The sequence below is a fragment of the Dama dama genome, chromosome 27, assembly GCF_033118175.1.
Source record: "Dama dama isolate Ldn47 chromosome 27, ASM3311817v1, whole genome shotgun sequence".
In the NCBI taxonomy this organism is placed as follows: domain Eukaryota; kingdom Metazoa; phylum Chordata; class Mammalia; order Artiodactyla; family Cervidae; genus Dama; species Dama dama.
The window spans coordinates 36,059,999-36,075,773 of record NC_083707.1 but is presented as its reverse complement, the minus strand read 5'-3'; the positions used below and the strand labels follow the sequence as shown (position 1 = coordinate 36,075,773).

The following is a 15,775-nucleotide window of genomic DNA, read 5'->3' as shown; positions in this document are numbered from 1 at the left end:
AGGACCAATTTTGAAGTTGAATCCCCTCCCCCCTCAAAAATACTATTGTGTACCAAATAAAATCTGAAGATCAATCCTGATGGAAAAAAACCACAAATACCCTTTATCAAAAGCTCTTTTATAAAATGCTTGGTAAATTCTTATTTGAAATATTTTAAACTGCACAAAATAATTGTAGAAATTAATTTTAAGAAATAGAAGATTCCAGCCTATTTTATCCTGTGATTTTTTTTTCCCCCCAACTTTTTAAAGAAGAATTTTGGTGATTTTAAGAAATAGAAGATTCTAGCCTATTTTATTATGTGATTTTTTTTCCCCCAATTTTTAAAAGAATAATTTTGGTGAACTTAACAAATAGGTTATTGCCTTCTTGTCATCCTTCCTAGTGCTCTAGAAGCAAGTAAATTCCCCTTCCTTTCCTGGGAAAAGTGTTCACCCAGGTTAATCTGTGCTGGTATTTTGCACCCTTTCCAATTCCTGAGGACCCAGGTCTAACAGAGATGTAGATTTTACTAATGCATGCAGTGAGCACATCACACAAGTTTTCTGTCTGAAATAGAGCACATTCCAGTTATGAATAAAACTCCATTTTATTCTTGGGAATCTGTGACCTCACCCCAACACATCTCCATCCCACCAACCTGAGTAACACACATGTCTGATTCCAGGGGACCAAACGGGAAAGAAAGCACTCAGCACCAACTCAGAACTCTCCACCTTCAGGTCGGACATCCTGGATCTCCGTCAGCAGCTTCATGAGATCACGGAAAAGACCAGCAAGAACAAAGATACGCTGGAGAAGTTACAGGCAAGCGGGGACGCGCTGGTGGACCGGCAGAGTCAACTGAAGGAAACTTTGGAGAATAACTCCTTCCTCATCACCACTGTCAACAAAACCCTGCAGGCGTATAACGGCTACGTCACGAATCTTCAGCAGGACACGAGCGTGCTGCAGGGCAACCTGCAGAGCCAAATGTACTCCCACAACGTGGTCATCATGAACCTCAACAACCTGAACCTGACCCAGCTGCAGCAGAGGAACCTCATCACGAACCTGCAGCGCTCTGTGGATGACACGAGCCAGGCGATCCAGCGCATCAAGAACGACTTCCAGAACCTACAGCAGGTCTTCCTTCAAGCCAAGAAGGACACGGATTGGCTGAAGGAGAAGGTGCAGAGCCTGCAGACGCTGGCTGCCAATAACTCCGCCTTGGCCAAAGCCAACAACGACACCCTGGAGGACATGAACAGCCAGCTCAGCTCCTTCGCAGGGCAGATGGACAATATCACCACAGCCTCCCAAGCCAATGAGCAGAACCTGAAGGACCTGCAGGACGTACACAGGGATGCGGAGAACAGAACGGCGGCCAAGTTCAGCCAGCTCGAGGAGCGCTTCCAGCTCTTCGAGTCAGACATTGTGAACATCATCAGCAATATCAGCTACACAGCCCACTACCTGCGGACGCTGACCAGCAACCTGAACGAAGTCAGGACCACGTGCACGGACACGCTGACCAAACACACGGACGATCTGACTTCCCTGAATAACACGCTGGCCAACATCCGTTTGGATTCTGTTTCTCTCAGGATGCAGCAAGATTTGATGAGGTCGAGGTTGGACACGGAAGTGGCCAACTTGTCAGTGATTATGGAAGAAATGAAGCTGGTGGACTCCAAGCATGGTCAGCTCATCAAGAATTTTACCATCCTGCAAGGTAAGTGGGAATTCTGAACTTACATTGTTATCTATGGTTGTAGAACAAATGACCTTAAAACTTGACAATTTAAAACAGTAAGCCTGTATTATTTTGTAGTTCCTGTGGGTCAGGGATTCGGGAGTAGCTTAGTGTAAGTCGGTGGTTTTGGCTCAGTATCTCTCATGAAGTTGTAGTTAAGATGATAGCTGGAAATATAGTCTTCTTATTTACCTATTTTTGGTTGTGCTGGGGCAGGGAGGTCTTTATTGCTGCTCACAGACTTTCTCTAGCTGCGGCAAGTAGGGGCTCCTCTAGTTGTGGTGCATGGGCTTCTCATTGCAGTGGCTTCTCGTTGCAGAGCATGGACTCCAGGTGCTTGGGGGCTTCAGTAGCTGTGGCACCTGGGCCTAGTTGCCCTGAGGTATGTGGAATTTTCCTGGAACAGGGATGGAACTCATCTCCCCAGAATTAACCACTGGATCTCCAGGGAAGCCCTGGGGCTGTAGTCTTCTGAAGCTTTAATTGGCGCTGAGGAGCTGCTTCCAAGATGTCTCATTCTTATGGCTCTTGGGCTTGTTGGTTATTGGCAGGTGGCCTTGGTTCCTCATTATGTGAAATGCTTGAATGTCCTCACAGCAGGGCAGCTGGCTGCCTCCAGAACAAATGATCCAAGAGAAACAGAAAGAAGGAAGCCAAGATGTCTTTTATGACCTAGCCTCAAAAGTCACATACCATCATTCCACCATATCCTCTTCTTTAGAAACAAGTCACTAAGTCCATCTCACACTCAAAGGAGAAGGGAATTAAGTTCTATTTCTCGAAAGGAAGCGAAGCATAACTAAGAATTTGTGGACAGTGCTTAAAGACGTTCCATTAAATGTTTATGAATGAAAGACTTGTTAATTTGGAATTTTTCAGTGCCTAGCTATTTCAATGCCATTATAAATTGGGCTCTTTTGGAAGAAAGATTCAATCTTTTAGATCATGGAGTGATCATTAAGAGGTTCCGACTTCCAAGTGCCATGAACAATGGATGATTGGCCATCACAGTAACTGTAAGGCCACAGAGGAGGGAAATTATGTGACTTACATATAAAATCTGAGTTTTGCTCCAAACCAGGTCATCCATATAAACTGAAAGTCCTTGGATTAGATCAGATCATTTTTGAGCTTTCAGGAAAGCAATAATCATCAGAATGACTTCACTAAGAAGGAGGCCAGTGAACTTCATTTTATTTCCTGACAGTAACAGAGATAGTATATTGTTTAAAGTAGGAGAATGAAAAATAGCATATCCAGACGTCAGCGAGGCTCCTGGCAGTGATACCCTTCAGAACAAGGTGGAGCAATCAGTGCTGGATGATAGACCAATTAGATGGGTTTATTTGTTGTATTCGTTTTCTGTGCTGCATGGCAAATTGCTAAAAACTCAGCACTTACAGCACCCATTTCTTATCTCACAGTTTCTGTGGTCAGGAATCTGGGCACAGCATAGGTGTATCCTTTGCTTAGGGTCTTGCCCAGATGCAGGCTCAGTGAGGGGCTGTGGTTTCATCAAAGTCTTGACTAGGGAAAGCCTCATTTCCACACTCCTTCAGGTTCTTGGCAGAATTCATCTGTTGGGAATCGGGATGGTAAGATGGGCTGTCAGGTCCTAGAGGTCACCCCAGCCCCTTGCCGTGTGGCCATCTCAAACCATTGCAGCTTCTTTACACCCAGTAAGGGAGTCTCTCTCGCTCCAGCCTGAAAAGATAGAATCTTATATAATGTAACCTGGTCAAGGGAGTGACATCCCATCACCTTTGCCATATACAGTTGGTCAGAAGCAAGTTACAGGTTCCATGCTTAAGGCGAAAGGATTATACAAGGGCATGAGTCACTGGGAGTCACCCTTGGGTGTGACTGCCATGCTAGTTGAATGCGTATAAAGAGTGATAGTTAAATGAGCCCCTCTGAGCCTGGAAGCAGAGCTGAGTGGCAGATGGCAGGGACCTGCTCAATAACTTTGCAGGGACTAGCATGAGGACATGGATGACATCCAGTACTCGTGTGTGTGAAACTGTGTACACTAACTAACAGGTCAGAGAATCCTGATGCAAAATGATCTGCAGAGGCTGAAACAGTAAAGGGATGCCAACAAAATGAAATAGATGGGGGAAGACAAAAATCCCCACTTGTAGATAGAGAAGACCAAACAGGAATGTTGATGTGGGGGGCATGACTTAGAGGAAGTGTGCATGAAAAGCATCGGGCATTTTAGTAGACTGTAAAGCAACTCAGTGTGTCTGCCAGGGAAGATCATATGATCTTTTGCTGTATTAATAAAAAACATGATATCCAAAATGAGGGAAGTGATACTTCCTCCTTTTAGCATGGCAGAACCACTCCCAGAGGATAGTGTGTATGTTGGGGAGTCCGATCAACAGGGGATGCTCACAGACCAGCATGCTCAGAAAAATAGGATCAGGGTGATGGGGTCTAGAAACCATGTGCTGTGAAGAAGGATCGAAGAACCTGGAACTTTAACCTATAGGAGAGACTGCTTAGTGGGGAATAAGGCAGCTGTTTATAACTATTCAAAAGGCTGTCATGTGGAAGAGATTTTAAATGACATCTGAGGCACTCCAGAGGGTGAAACAAAGACTAGTGGGTACTCATTAAAGGAAAATAAGTTTTAGTTTTTATATAGTGTTCCTTATAAAAATTGCTGTTGCTTGAAAATAGAATGGGTTCTGTGAACCGTGTGTGTGCCCCAGCTATAGAGGGGCTGGACAACGCCTGTCAGAGGTACTGTAGGTGAGAGTCGTACTCTTTATAAAGAGTGGGCTTTCACACAGCCAGACAGTCCTTCAGTGCTTGATTTGTTACCTATATTTATTATTTCTTTTCCCCTATTCCTTCTCGACTGAAATTCAGAATGAGGAGAAATCTCAGCAGACTTGCAGTCTCATAAAATAAGTGCTTTCTAATTGTCTCTTAAAGTTGTAATACCCTCAACAATCCTAACATGGTATTCTGGATAGTTTCTAGCTATAAATGTCTTTGGAGATGTCATTTCCTTGGAGAAGGGGGGCTACAGTCCATGGGGTCGTGAAGAGTTGGCCACGACTTAGCGACCAGACAACAACAATAAATGACAATAAATAGATTAACAATATCTAGATTCAGATATTTATTAACAATAAATAGATTCAGAGCCTGGCTTTAAGTGAGGTAATGTTTCCGTTGTTCTGATTATTTTTATCAACTGAAGTTAAGTATGAGTGTAATGAGGGCTTTTCATGAATTACTCCTGTGATACCCACTCTGTAAAGTAGGTGCTCAAAAACTCATTGCCAGTTATACATAAGGAAACTAAGGCTTCGAGGGCTTTAAGGAACTTGCTTAAGTTTACAGAAATGATAAGTAGCTAAATGGGATCTGAGCCCAGACTATCTGGTGCAAAGCTTGTGATGCAAACCCCATAGATAATCACAGAAAATACATGCCCTCCCTCCTGGCCACCCCAGGGGAGCCTATGAGGGCAAGGAGATGGGATTTCATTCTAAGTGTGCGAGGGAGTTTTAAGGAAGGTGGTGACATGACCTGATTTATAGTTTTGAAAGGTAATCCTGGGTGCTGGGGGAAGAACAGATAACCAGGAAGTGATCCTGGAGGCAGTGGTCCAATGAGGGGTGAGGGACCCATTGTGGGTGACTTGGGATGGATGGTAGTAGCATGCATGACCAAAGTGGGTCTTCTTGGTCAGGAGGAATCCTGAAGAGAGAATCAAGGGCAGCCCTGCCCTTCCCCAGACAATAGTCCTAACTGGCCTTTTGTGGCCACGCCCGCAGGGTGAGGAACGCATGGGCTGGAGGGGCTGTGAATGTTCAGAGCCCACCCAGATCCCTTCTTGATCACATTTGGTGTGCAAGACTCTGGATTTCCCTCCCCAAAGTGTCCCAAGTCCAAAGGGGCAGCCCAGAGACACCGGTACATTGATGGAATGGAGTGCTGTGGGCAGAAACTGGACACGGGATCAGGCCAGCTGTGAGGAGCTGGACAAGGCTCATAGATGGATCACACATGAGCAGGGGGGAGGAATGGGCATCTCCCAAGTACTTAGCTTGAGCAACAAGGTGGTTGCTGGGAAAGATTGAGGGCAAGAGAAGAAGGGGGTGACAGAGGTTGAGATGGTTGGATGGTATCACCGACTTAATGGACATGAGTTTGAGTAAACTCTGGGAATTGGTGATGGACAGGGAGGCCTGGCATGCATGTCCATGGGGTCACAAAGAGTCGGACACGACGGAGCAGGTGAACAATGACGACAACGAGGTGAATGGCGGTACTGATCAGGAGACGCAGAAAGAAAGGCCTGTTTAGACGTATTAAGTGGGAGATGTCTCTTAGGATGGGATTTCTGGCTCTGGCTCTGAAAGGCCTCAGAGCTTGGTTTCTGAATGGTATCTTCTTTTTCTCGTTTGCTTTCCCATTTACTTTTTTTTGTAATTAAATTCATTTTAATTGAAGGATAATTGCTCTACAGTATTGTAATGGTTTCTGCCAAACATCAGCATGAATCAGCCATAGGTATGCCTATGTCCCCTCCCTCTTGGACCTCCCTCCCCATCCCACCCCTCTAGGTTGTTACGGAGCCTCAGTTTGAGTTCCTGAGTCAAACAGCAAATTCCCATTGGCTATCTATGTTACATATGCTAATGTGTTTGTTCCCATGTTATTCTCTCCTTACATCCCACTAACATTCATGCTTGGTCTGTTCATTAGCTGCGCTTTCTGTGAGTTGACCTGAGAAACTTCTCAAGCCAAGACACCCCCTTTCTATTTAATCTGTTCGACTTCCTCCAGGACGGGAATGCCCACCAGCGATTCCAAGAGAACCAGAGGCTTGGGAAAGGGATCCAGCTTCCAAATTCCAATGGTTCCTCCCACTCTTCATCTCTGGCACCTTTCCCTCTTTCTCTGTACCAGATCTCACCCCCGGGGATGAGGGAGAGATGGGATGGAGCAGGAAGGAGCAGGGTGGGATTAATATCAGCCTAGGTTAGGTTTGCCTCTGCAAGATTCAGAATACCCTGATGCTTTCCAGGAAATTCTTGGTGACTTGCAGTCCAAGAACCCAAATGCTTCTGGCACAGTTCAGCCACAGCAAACGTGTGCCTCATTAGGAACTGAAACGTGAAGCTGATGGATCAGATGGCTGAGCAAGGTGATCATTTGGAACTAGATATGAAGTCCTGTACTGAATCCTGGAGAAGACTCTTGAGAGTTCCATGGAAGCAAGATCAAACCAGTCAATCCTAAAGGAAATCAACCTTGAATATTCATTGGAAGGACTGATGCTGAAGCTGAAGCTTCAATACTTTGGCCACCTTATGCAAAGAGCTGACTCATTGAAAAAGACGCTGACTCTGGGAAAGACTGAGGGCAGGAGGAGAAGGGGGTGACAAAGGATTAGATGGTTGGGTGGCATCACCGACTCAATGGACATGAGTTTGAGCAAACTCAAGGAGATAGTGGAGGACAGGGAAGCCTGGCATGCTGAAGTCCATGGGGTTGCAAAGAGTCAGAGACAACTGAGCAAGTGAACAACAACGAAATTGAATCCTGACAACAATGATCTCTATCTCCATAAACACCGGAACCTTATGAAAGGCTTATTTTTTTTTTTGTTGCAAATAATGTAATGTTTTTTATCCTAATTTGGCACATGGAAGACTTCATAAAACACACTGTTAGGCAGCAAGTTCACCTCACACCCTAAGCTACTCCTGCAATACATGTAGGCGTAAATCACATCCCCCTAGTACAACCAGACAGTTCTCTGCACCTGCTCTTCTGGGAGGACCATGAGTTTTAGTGATGAGAACAAGAGCTCTGGAGCCAGAGAGTCCTGGAGATGAGTACCAAGTATCTGTCTACCTATTACAGTTATAAGGATTTAATGAGATAATGTAAATAAAACAGTGCAGTGCCTGGCAGAGGTTTAGCCAATATTCATACCCAAGTGTGAGTATGTTCGGTTCCTGTCCAAGTTTTTCCCTCTGCTGTAGCCCCAACCAGTACATCACCGTGGAAGACAACATTCATGTCCACAAAGAACACAGTTGTTCCGACGCGGGCTTTAAGGTTGATGGGAGTTCAGAAGTTCTTACTGCTGGCTTCCCAGTGCCCAGCCCTGGAGAGGAATCAGACTGGGTGCTGCCAGTCTCTGACTTTCACTCATTTTTGATCCACGTTATATATTTATTTTTGGCTCTCCTGGGGGCTACTCTTGCGTTATGGTGCACAGGCTTCTCATCACAGTGACTTCTCTTGTTGCAGCACTCAGACCCTAGGACGAGTGGGCTCAGTAGTTGTGGCACAAAAGGGCTTAATTGCTCCGGGGAGTGTGGGATCTCCCCAGGTCAGGGATCGAACCCATGTCCCCTGCAGTTGGCAGGTGGATTTTTAACCACTGGACCACCAAGGAAATCCTGATCCACATTTATTGAGTGCAGCATTCGAAGACATTGAAGCACACCGTGGCCAGTTGGTGAGAAACAGTGGCTTAAATATATCCTCCTCTGTGGACAAAGAGCTTCCGTGGCTTTCCAGATGTCTGACTATCTTGAACATGAGGTCAAGAATCAAATTATTCTTTAAAACGATTGCCAAATATCCTGTCTTAAATTTCCTTTTAATTTGTATATCCCTTTTCACCTAAGCACAGCAGAACGACTTTTTCATATGTGGGTGTTAAATAAATGTGACTCATTTCACTGCATGAGAAGAAAAATATGTCAGATGAGATTACTATTTTTCTGTATCTTCCAACCTGACCACTTGTGGTTCTAAAATAAAAGTCTCCACGAGGTTGAGTGGCAGTAAGGATTAAAGTGGTTTCTCTATTTTCCGTTAGGCATGAGCAGTTTTTTGGAAAACAAGTTGTAAAGTTATTTCAGGGGTATGACACAGGGCTTGACCCTTCTCAAAGCCTGCAGCTTGGTGGCCAAAGCAGCAACAGCACAATATTAAAGTCTCCTATCCTCTTTAAGATGTTTGTTTAAAGGATTCTGGTGTTTAAGGCTCCTGGCTCTGGAGCCTAGAAGCCTGGGGAGGACGTTTTGCTGGCAGTGCAAACACAGCTGTTCTGAGTTCTGGTCTTGGTCACATACGAGCATTTCTGGAGCCTTCATTCAACAGCTTTACCAGCAACATGGTATCCTGGCATTTCAGAGTCCCAAGTCACGGGAGCTGCCTGGTGGTTCAGTGGTTAGGACTCCACGGGACATGGGTTCAATCTCTGGTCAGGGAACTAAGATTGCACAAGCCACATGGCAAAAAAAAAAAAAAAAAAAAAATCCCAAGCTAGGCAGCCAACCACATGGCCTCGAAAGCAAATCTCCAGTTTGCTGTTCTGTACAGGACATCATGTCTGCCCCACATGTAGCATCACCATTTTCTCGACTCTGAATTCAAGTTATTGCATGGGCTCATGAATATTGTCTTGTCATTTATTTCAGAGTTTTCACTTTTAAGGCACTATCAGTGGCTTATGTTTTATTTCATTTTATTTTGACTTTAACAGCTGCACCCTCCCCCCAAAAAAAGATTCAAGTAATACCTAAAATCCTAGCATCATCCAGATGCCAAAAGCAATACTGGCATCCCAGGTGCTAGAGGAAGATATACCCCTTGCATTCGTGATCAGCTTTGTAGGAGGAGCCAGTCCTGACTTTTGAAATGGTTTTAGCTCTTTTTCTTAGTGATTTTTAAAAAGAAATAAATAGCAAATATCTAGGTCCTAAGGAGTGAGCAAAGTATTGTCTTAATGAGCCAAGTATATGAATGAATGAATCCCCGAGTACAGGGCACACGAGTATGTTTTCACATAGTCCAGTGTTTTGAAGGCAGAATTCCAGCCTCTGGCTCTAGCTCTGTGATATTTTCCCAAGGCTGGGGCAGCTGCGGATGAAGACGTGGGTCCTAGCAGTGTGCCTGCTAGGAGTTTATCCACAGCCATGAATGTAAAACATTATATTAAACTTTTTAATATAACAGAGAACGTGTTTGTTTTTTTAATTGGAGGATAATCGCTTTACAAAGTTGTGGTGGTCACCCCTCTTGAGCCTCCCTTCCACTCTCACCCCACCTCTCTAGGTTGTCACAGAATGTCAGGCTGGGCTCCCTGTGTTATAAAGCAGCTTCTCACTAGCTATGTATTTTATACGTGGTAATTTACATATTTCAGTACTATTCTTTCAATTCATCCCACCTTCTCCTTTCCCAGTTCTGTCTGTTCTCCACGTCTGTATCTCCATTCCTGCCCTGCAAATAGGTTCATCAAGACCCTTGTGCTAGACTCCATATATAAGGGTTGGTATATGATATTTGTTTTTCTCTGACTTACTTCACTCTGTATGACAGGCCCTAGGTTCATCTACTTCAGTTCAACTGACTCAAATTCATTCCTTTTTATGGTTGAGTAACATTCCATCATATATATGTACCACATCTTCTTTATGCATTCATCAATTGATAGACATTTAGGTTGCTTCCAGGTCCTGGCTATCGTAAATAGTGCTGCAGTGAACATTGGGATACATGTGTCTCTTTGAATATGCAGATAGTCTACTTGTGATGGATGTAGTGCTTCATATGAAAAATTCAGTTTTTATCCTAATCCAGCTAGGAAATCCATCACAAGTAGGATTTTAGACTTTATCCAAGGCAAAAACTTGCATCTCCTCCCAATATTTTATTCCCTTCCTTCTCAACATCTGGAAATTAGTATCAGTTGGTATTTTGTGTTGACTGTGAGGTCTGCATTTTTATGCCATTATTAAAATAAGCCATGATTCTTTGTGGAGGGGGGTGAGGATATTCAAGTGTAACTTTAGTTCAGAGAGAAATAGCCAAACACCATATACTACCCGATCCCAGAAAGAAAGAAGATTCATGAAAAGCTGTCACCCCAGGTAAAGAAGGTCTTGGATTCATGTCAGGAGGGGAAGAGAGAATCATATGTTTTTGGAATTCTGTTGGCAACCGGAGGAGGGTGTTCTGGAAGAAATACAACTCTCTGCCACATGGGTCTGTCGAAACATTCAGAACAGGGAGACAGGCCCTGGAATGGGCACTATTTCCTGGGCATGGGTGAACTCATTTCCCATAACTTGTGAGTACAACACCAACCCCAGTCATGCATGATAGAGCAACACTGGTTATTGGCAAATCCATAAAGAGAATAAAGAATTTCTAAAGCACTTGAATTTCCCAACAGATCTTCCTCATTATTTGGATTTCTTAAGGTCAAACATAGAATATGAACAAAACAGAAGTAGTTGTGGGGGGGGGGGTTACTTTTATTTTTGCCTTTATTCCAAATAAATTAGATTTCTGTTTGTTTTGGCCTATTGTCAGTATTGTTCCACTAGAACCTTCCATCATGCTGCATGTGTTACGGAGGAACACACAGGCCACCTTCCCCACTAATAATCTCTGAGACATTGTTTCTCAACTACACAAAGGAGCTAAGTTACCTTTTTAAAGGAGATCCATCTGGCAGTGAAAACTCCCCCTCTGGCTTTCCTAAATGGCTAGGCTGTTTAATGAGCCTCCTCAGATTAAACAGGAAAAAAAAATCAAATTATGGGTAAAAGATCACAGGATCAGTTCAGAAGTACGAGTAGAGTTGGGAGGACATCTCCCCATGGCCACTCTGTACTGGCAGCCAGGGTCAACCTGATACAGAGATTGAGTGGAGGTGAATTCTTAGAATGAGGTGAAGGTCACCAGGCAGGACACTATTACCCTAGAATCTCTCCCTTCTAGTCTCTGCTGGACCCAAAATGTTAGCACTAATGCAACGGGCTTTCTATTTTTTTTTTATATATAAAAATTTATTTATTTATTTTTGGCTGTGCTGGGTCTTTGTTGCTGTGAGGGCTTTCTCTAGTTGCGGCCAGCAAGGGCTACCCTTCCTTGCTGTGTGCAGGCTTCTCATTGCAGTGGCTTCTCGTGTTGCAGAGCATAGGCTCTAGGGCATGTGGGCTCAGTAGCTGTGGTTCCCAGGCTCTAGAGCACAGGCTTAGTAGTTGTGATGCATGGGCTTAGTTGCTCCCCAGCATGTGGGATCTTCCAGGACCAGGGATCGAATCTGTATCTGCCACATTAGCAGGTGGATTATTTACCACCAGGGAAGCCTGCAATGGGCTTTTTGACCCATGAGGCACATTGATTTGACAAACACTTGCTGGATAATGACTGTGGCCTGTAATCTAGCTACTAGATGGGGAAGGGTCCTCGAAGAAGAAGCAAGGACTAAACATCACAGAAGGAGGGAAAACTTCCACCTGGTGTGACCTGGGAGGATTACATGGTGGGTGAGCAGGAATTTTCCAGATGGATACGGGCAGAGGGAATTCTGAGAGAAGAAATTTGCACAAGTGCAGAGGAGGATGAATCAACACACGTGAGACCAGGTCATAGAACCTTGACACCAGAGGACCAAGAGGGTCTTCTGGAGCAAGTGGGATCCAGAGCTGAGTGTAAGGAAGACAAATGTGTGAAAGATGCAGAGTGAGATGCATGGAGACAGATCAGGTAGAAAGAGCAGTTGAGAGGTAACCGTAAAAATCTACCAGAAAGACAGAGGGGACAGGGGCGAGAGAGGAAGAGAGACAGCGGCAGGAGGATGGTGATGAGACGGCTGTGATGATGCAGTGGGATAAGAGGTGATGGGAGGAGGGCATGAACAGCAGAGATGACAAGATCACTGTAGATACACCAGGTTGGAGATGCTGGCTGGACATCCCAGAGAAAATGGACCATCCATTAATGGGATGGAGATGAGGAGCCAGAGGCCTGGAGAGCTGATGGTAAGGAGGAGCCAACAGGAGCAGATGGACAAAAGTCAGTAAGATGGATTCAGGAAGAAGGTGTTTCACCCCAAAGTCTCTGACTTACGGGGCAGATAACCCCAAAAGGAACGCATTGAAGCCAGCGCTAGCATTAGCGCGTGCTAGTTCGGCATAAACTCACAGCTCCGTAGAGGGTCCGGCCTGAAAGTCCAGGGGCAATGTCATGGGTAGGCTCAAGGAAGCAAAGCTGAGCCCAGGACCTAGGCTTCTGCAGAGGGAGGGCAGAGATGGAGGGCTGGCCATGGACGTGGATGGTATGTGGATGCAGTGATGTCCGCTAGGGTCTGGGGTGGAGGGAACAGAGATCCCCCTCCTGAGGTGGGAAAGCCTGCTTCACCGTTCTGTCCTGACCAGTCAGTGGGGAGGTGTGCTGGTGGAGGGGGACAGGGAAAACTGAGCGTGGGAGTCCCACCAATCCTGCCTCTCCCCCGCACTTCGGTCCTTCCAGCCTCCAAGACTCTGTGCTTCCATCCAGAGAATGGGTGTGGAGCCCTTATACTTGTCCCTGTAGAATAGCGAGACCTCAGATGCTCTAAGATTCCAGGCAGCGGAATATTTGAGCACAGTGTCCTCCACGATGTGTTCATTTCAACACGAGAAGCCCCGAATTCCTGCCCCAACTCCTCCCCCTGATGGTAACTGGACCTATCTTACTCCCATGCGTGTGCTATGTCAGTCGCCCAGTCATGTCCAACTCTTTGTGACCCCATGGACTGTAGCCTGGCAGGCTCCTCTGTCCATGGGATTCCCCAGGCAAGAATACTGGAGTGGGTTGCCATTCCCTTCTCCAGGGGATCTTCCTGACCCAGGGATTGAACCCAGGTCTCCTGCATTGCAGGTGGATTCTTTACCACTAGTGCCACCTGGGAAGCCCCATTGCCCTGGGTAGATCTGTCTTGAGTTGCTCAGTAACTCTGAACAAACAGCTTTGTGTCTCTGGCCCTGCATGTCCTCAGATGTGCTGTGGGACTCCTATGCCATAGACGAAGGTCACGTGATACACTGTATGTGAAGGTACCTCACCCTGTCATTTTCATACAAATCCTGGTTGTGATGTATTGTGTGATGTCGATGTTACTCTTGAGAACTCAGAGAAAACAGGACAACCCCACGTTAAGTGAACCGCCTTTTGGAGCAAGGAGAGATGAGCAGGTATTTGCTTCCCTTCCCCCAAACCCCTCCCTGCCTTTTTAAGGGGGAACTGCTTTTTCCTCCTTTGGAGGAAAACGATTTTTTTCCCTCCCTTGCCAGTGAGATGCTGCACCTATTGCTTTCTCTAGTCTACCTTCCCTGTGTACTGTGCTTAGGCACTCAGTTGTGTCTGACTCTTTGCAACTCCATGGACTGTAGCCCGCCAGGCTCCTCTGTCCATGGGATTCTCCAGGCAAGAATACTGGAGTGGGTTGCCATGCCCTCCTCCAGGGGATCTTCCCAACCCAGGTCTCCTGTATTGCAGGTGGATTTTTACAGTCTGAGCCACCAGGGAAGCCCAAAACCTATTTGCATTATTAGATGCATTTGATGCACTGTTTGCATCACTGGGAAAAATGAAACTGGTCCTCCTCAGCTGGCCCTGAGAGCACCCCCAACAGAGACCTCCCGGCCCGGTGAACTGGTCCATAGTGAGGCCTGGCCCTGAGGACCTCCGTGTTCCCACAGCACCATTGGAGGGACAGGGGCACCGCAGCGGAGGAGCAGAGAGGAGAGGCCAGGCTGGTGCGATGGGGGAATTACAGGACAGAGTCTCTCAACACTCCATGGCATCTTTTTAGTCCAATTCAACCCCTTACCCCACACCTTACATGGTGCTTGTCATACAATAGGTAGTTAATAAATATTCATCAGATCGATGGAATGAGGAGGAAATAAGAGAGAAGTTATCTCAAGGAAATGCAACCCACTCGTATTCTTGCCTGGAGAATCCCATGGACAGAGGAGCCTGGTGGGCTACAGTCCTTGGGGTTGCTGCTGCTGCTGCTAAGTTGCTTCAGTTGTGTCCAACTCTGTGCAACCCCATAGACGGCAGCCCACCAGGCTCCCCCGTCCCTGGGATTCTCCAGGCAAGAACACTGGAGTGGGTTGCCATTTCCTTCTCCAATGCATGAAAGTGAAGTCTCTCAGTCGGGTCCGACTCTTCGCAACCTCATGGACTGCAGCCTACCAGGCTCCTCCATCCATGGGATTTTCCAAGCAAGAGTACTGGAGTGGGGTGCCATTGCCTTCTCTGGTCCTTGGGGTTGCAAAGACTCAAACATGACTGAGCGCACACGCATGCACACACAGACACACACACACACACAGCTATCCTAACCCACACAGCCTTCCTGCTGGTGAAAAAATGGTCCCAGATGACCAGAGGTGTCCTGGATTTCATGCTTATGCCTTTTGTCTTCTTTTTATGTTTCAGGTCCTCCTGGTCCCAGGGGTCCGAAAGGTGACCGAGGACAGCAGGGACCCCCAGGCCCCACTGGCAACAAGGGGCAGAAAGGAGAGAAGGGGGAGCCGGGCCCACCTGGCCCAGCCGGTGAGAGGGGCCCGATCGGGCCGGTTGGCCCCCCTGGAGAGCGCGGCAGCAAGGGCTCCAAAGGCCTGCAAGGCTCCAAAGGCTCCCGAGGGTCCCCTGGGAAGCCCGGCCCCCAGGGCCCCAGTGGGGACCCAGGCCCCCCCGGCCCACCGGGCAAGGATGGACTCCCAGGCCCCCAGGGCCCCCCTGGCTTCCAGGGACTGCAGGGCACTGTGGGGGAGCCTGGGGTGCCCGGGCCACGGGGGCTGCCAGGCCTCCCTGGGGTGCCGGGCATGCCAGGTATCAAGGGTCTCCCTGGCCCCCCGGGCCCCGCAGGGGCGGCAGTGCCCCTGGCCCTTAAGACCGAGCCGACCACAGCGCCTGAGAACAACGGTGAGTCTGAGCCCCTCACACCCAGGATGGGGGTGCTCCCCGTGTTCGCCCCACACACCCAATCTTATTAGCAGTGAAGGCATCACACAGGGTGGGCCTCAGCCCTTGCTGCTCGCCTGGCCCCTCACCAGGCAGCATCCTTCAGGCATGTGTGTTTATCCCTAAACAGCATCAGCCCCTCTAGTGCTTGTTTATCATTAGCTAAGTCAGGTCCTCTGGGACAAACTGGTCCCAGACGTTGAATTCAGGAAAATCTGAGGCTGGCCACCCCAGAGCCG

The 15,775-nt window shown here is 47.0% G+C and overlaps 1 protein-coding gene across 1 annotated transcript in view; it reads left to right on the top strand.

The window, feature by feature from the left end:
* Positions 1 to 15,775, top strand: part of COLEC12 (collectin subfamily member 12) — a 177,949-nt gene that overhangs the window by 148,682 nt on the left and 13,492 nt on the right. The window contains exons 5-6 of the mRNA XM_061130846.1: positions 669 to 1,715; positions 15,009 to 15,497. Coding sequence (XP_060986829.1) covers positions 669 to 1,715; positions 15,009 to 15,497 — 1,536 coding nt within the window. The remainder of the gene's footprint in view (positions 1 to 668; positions 1,716 to 15,008; positions 15,498 to 15,775) is intronic.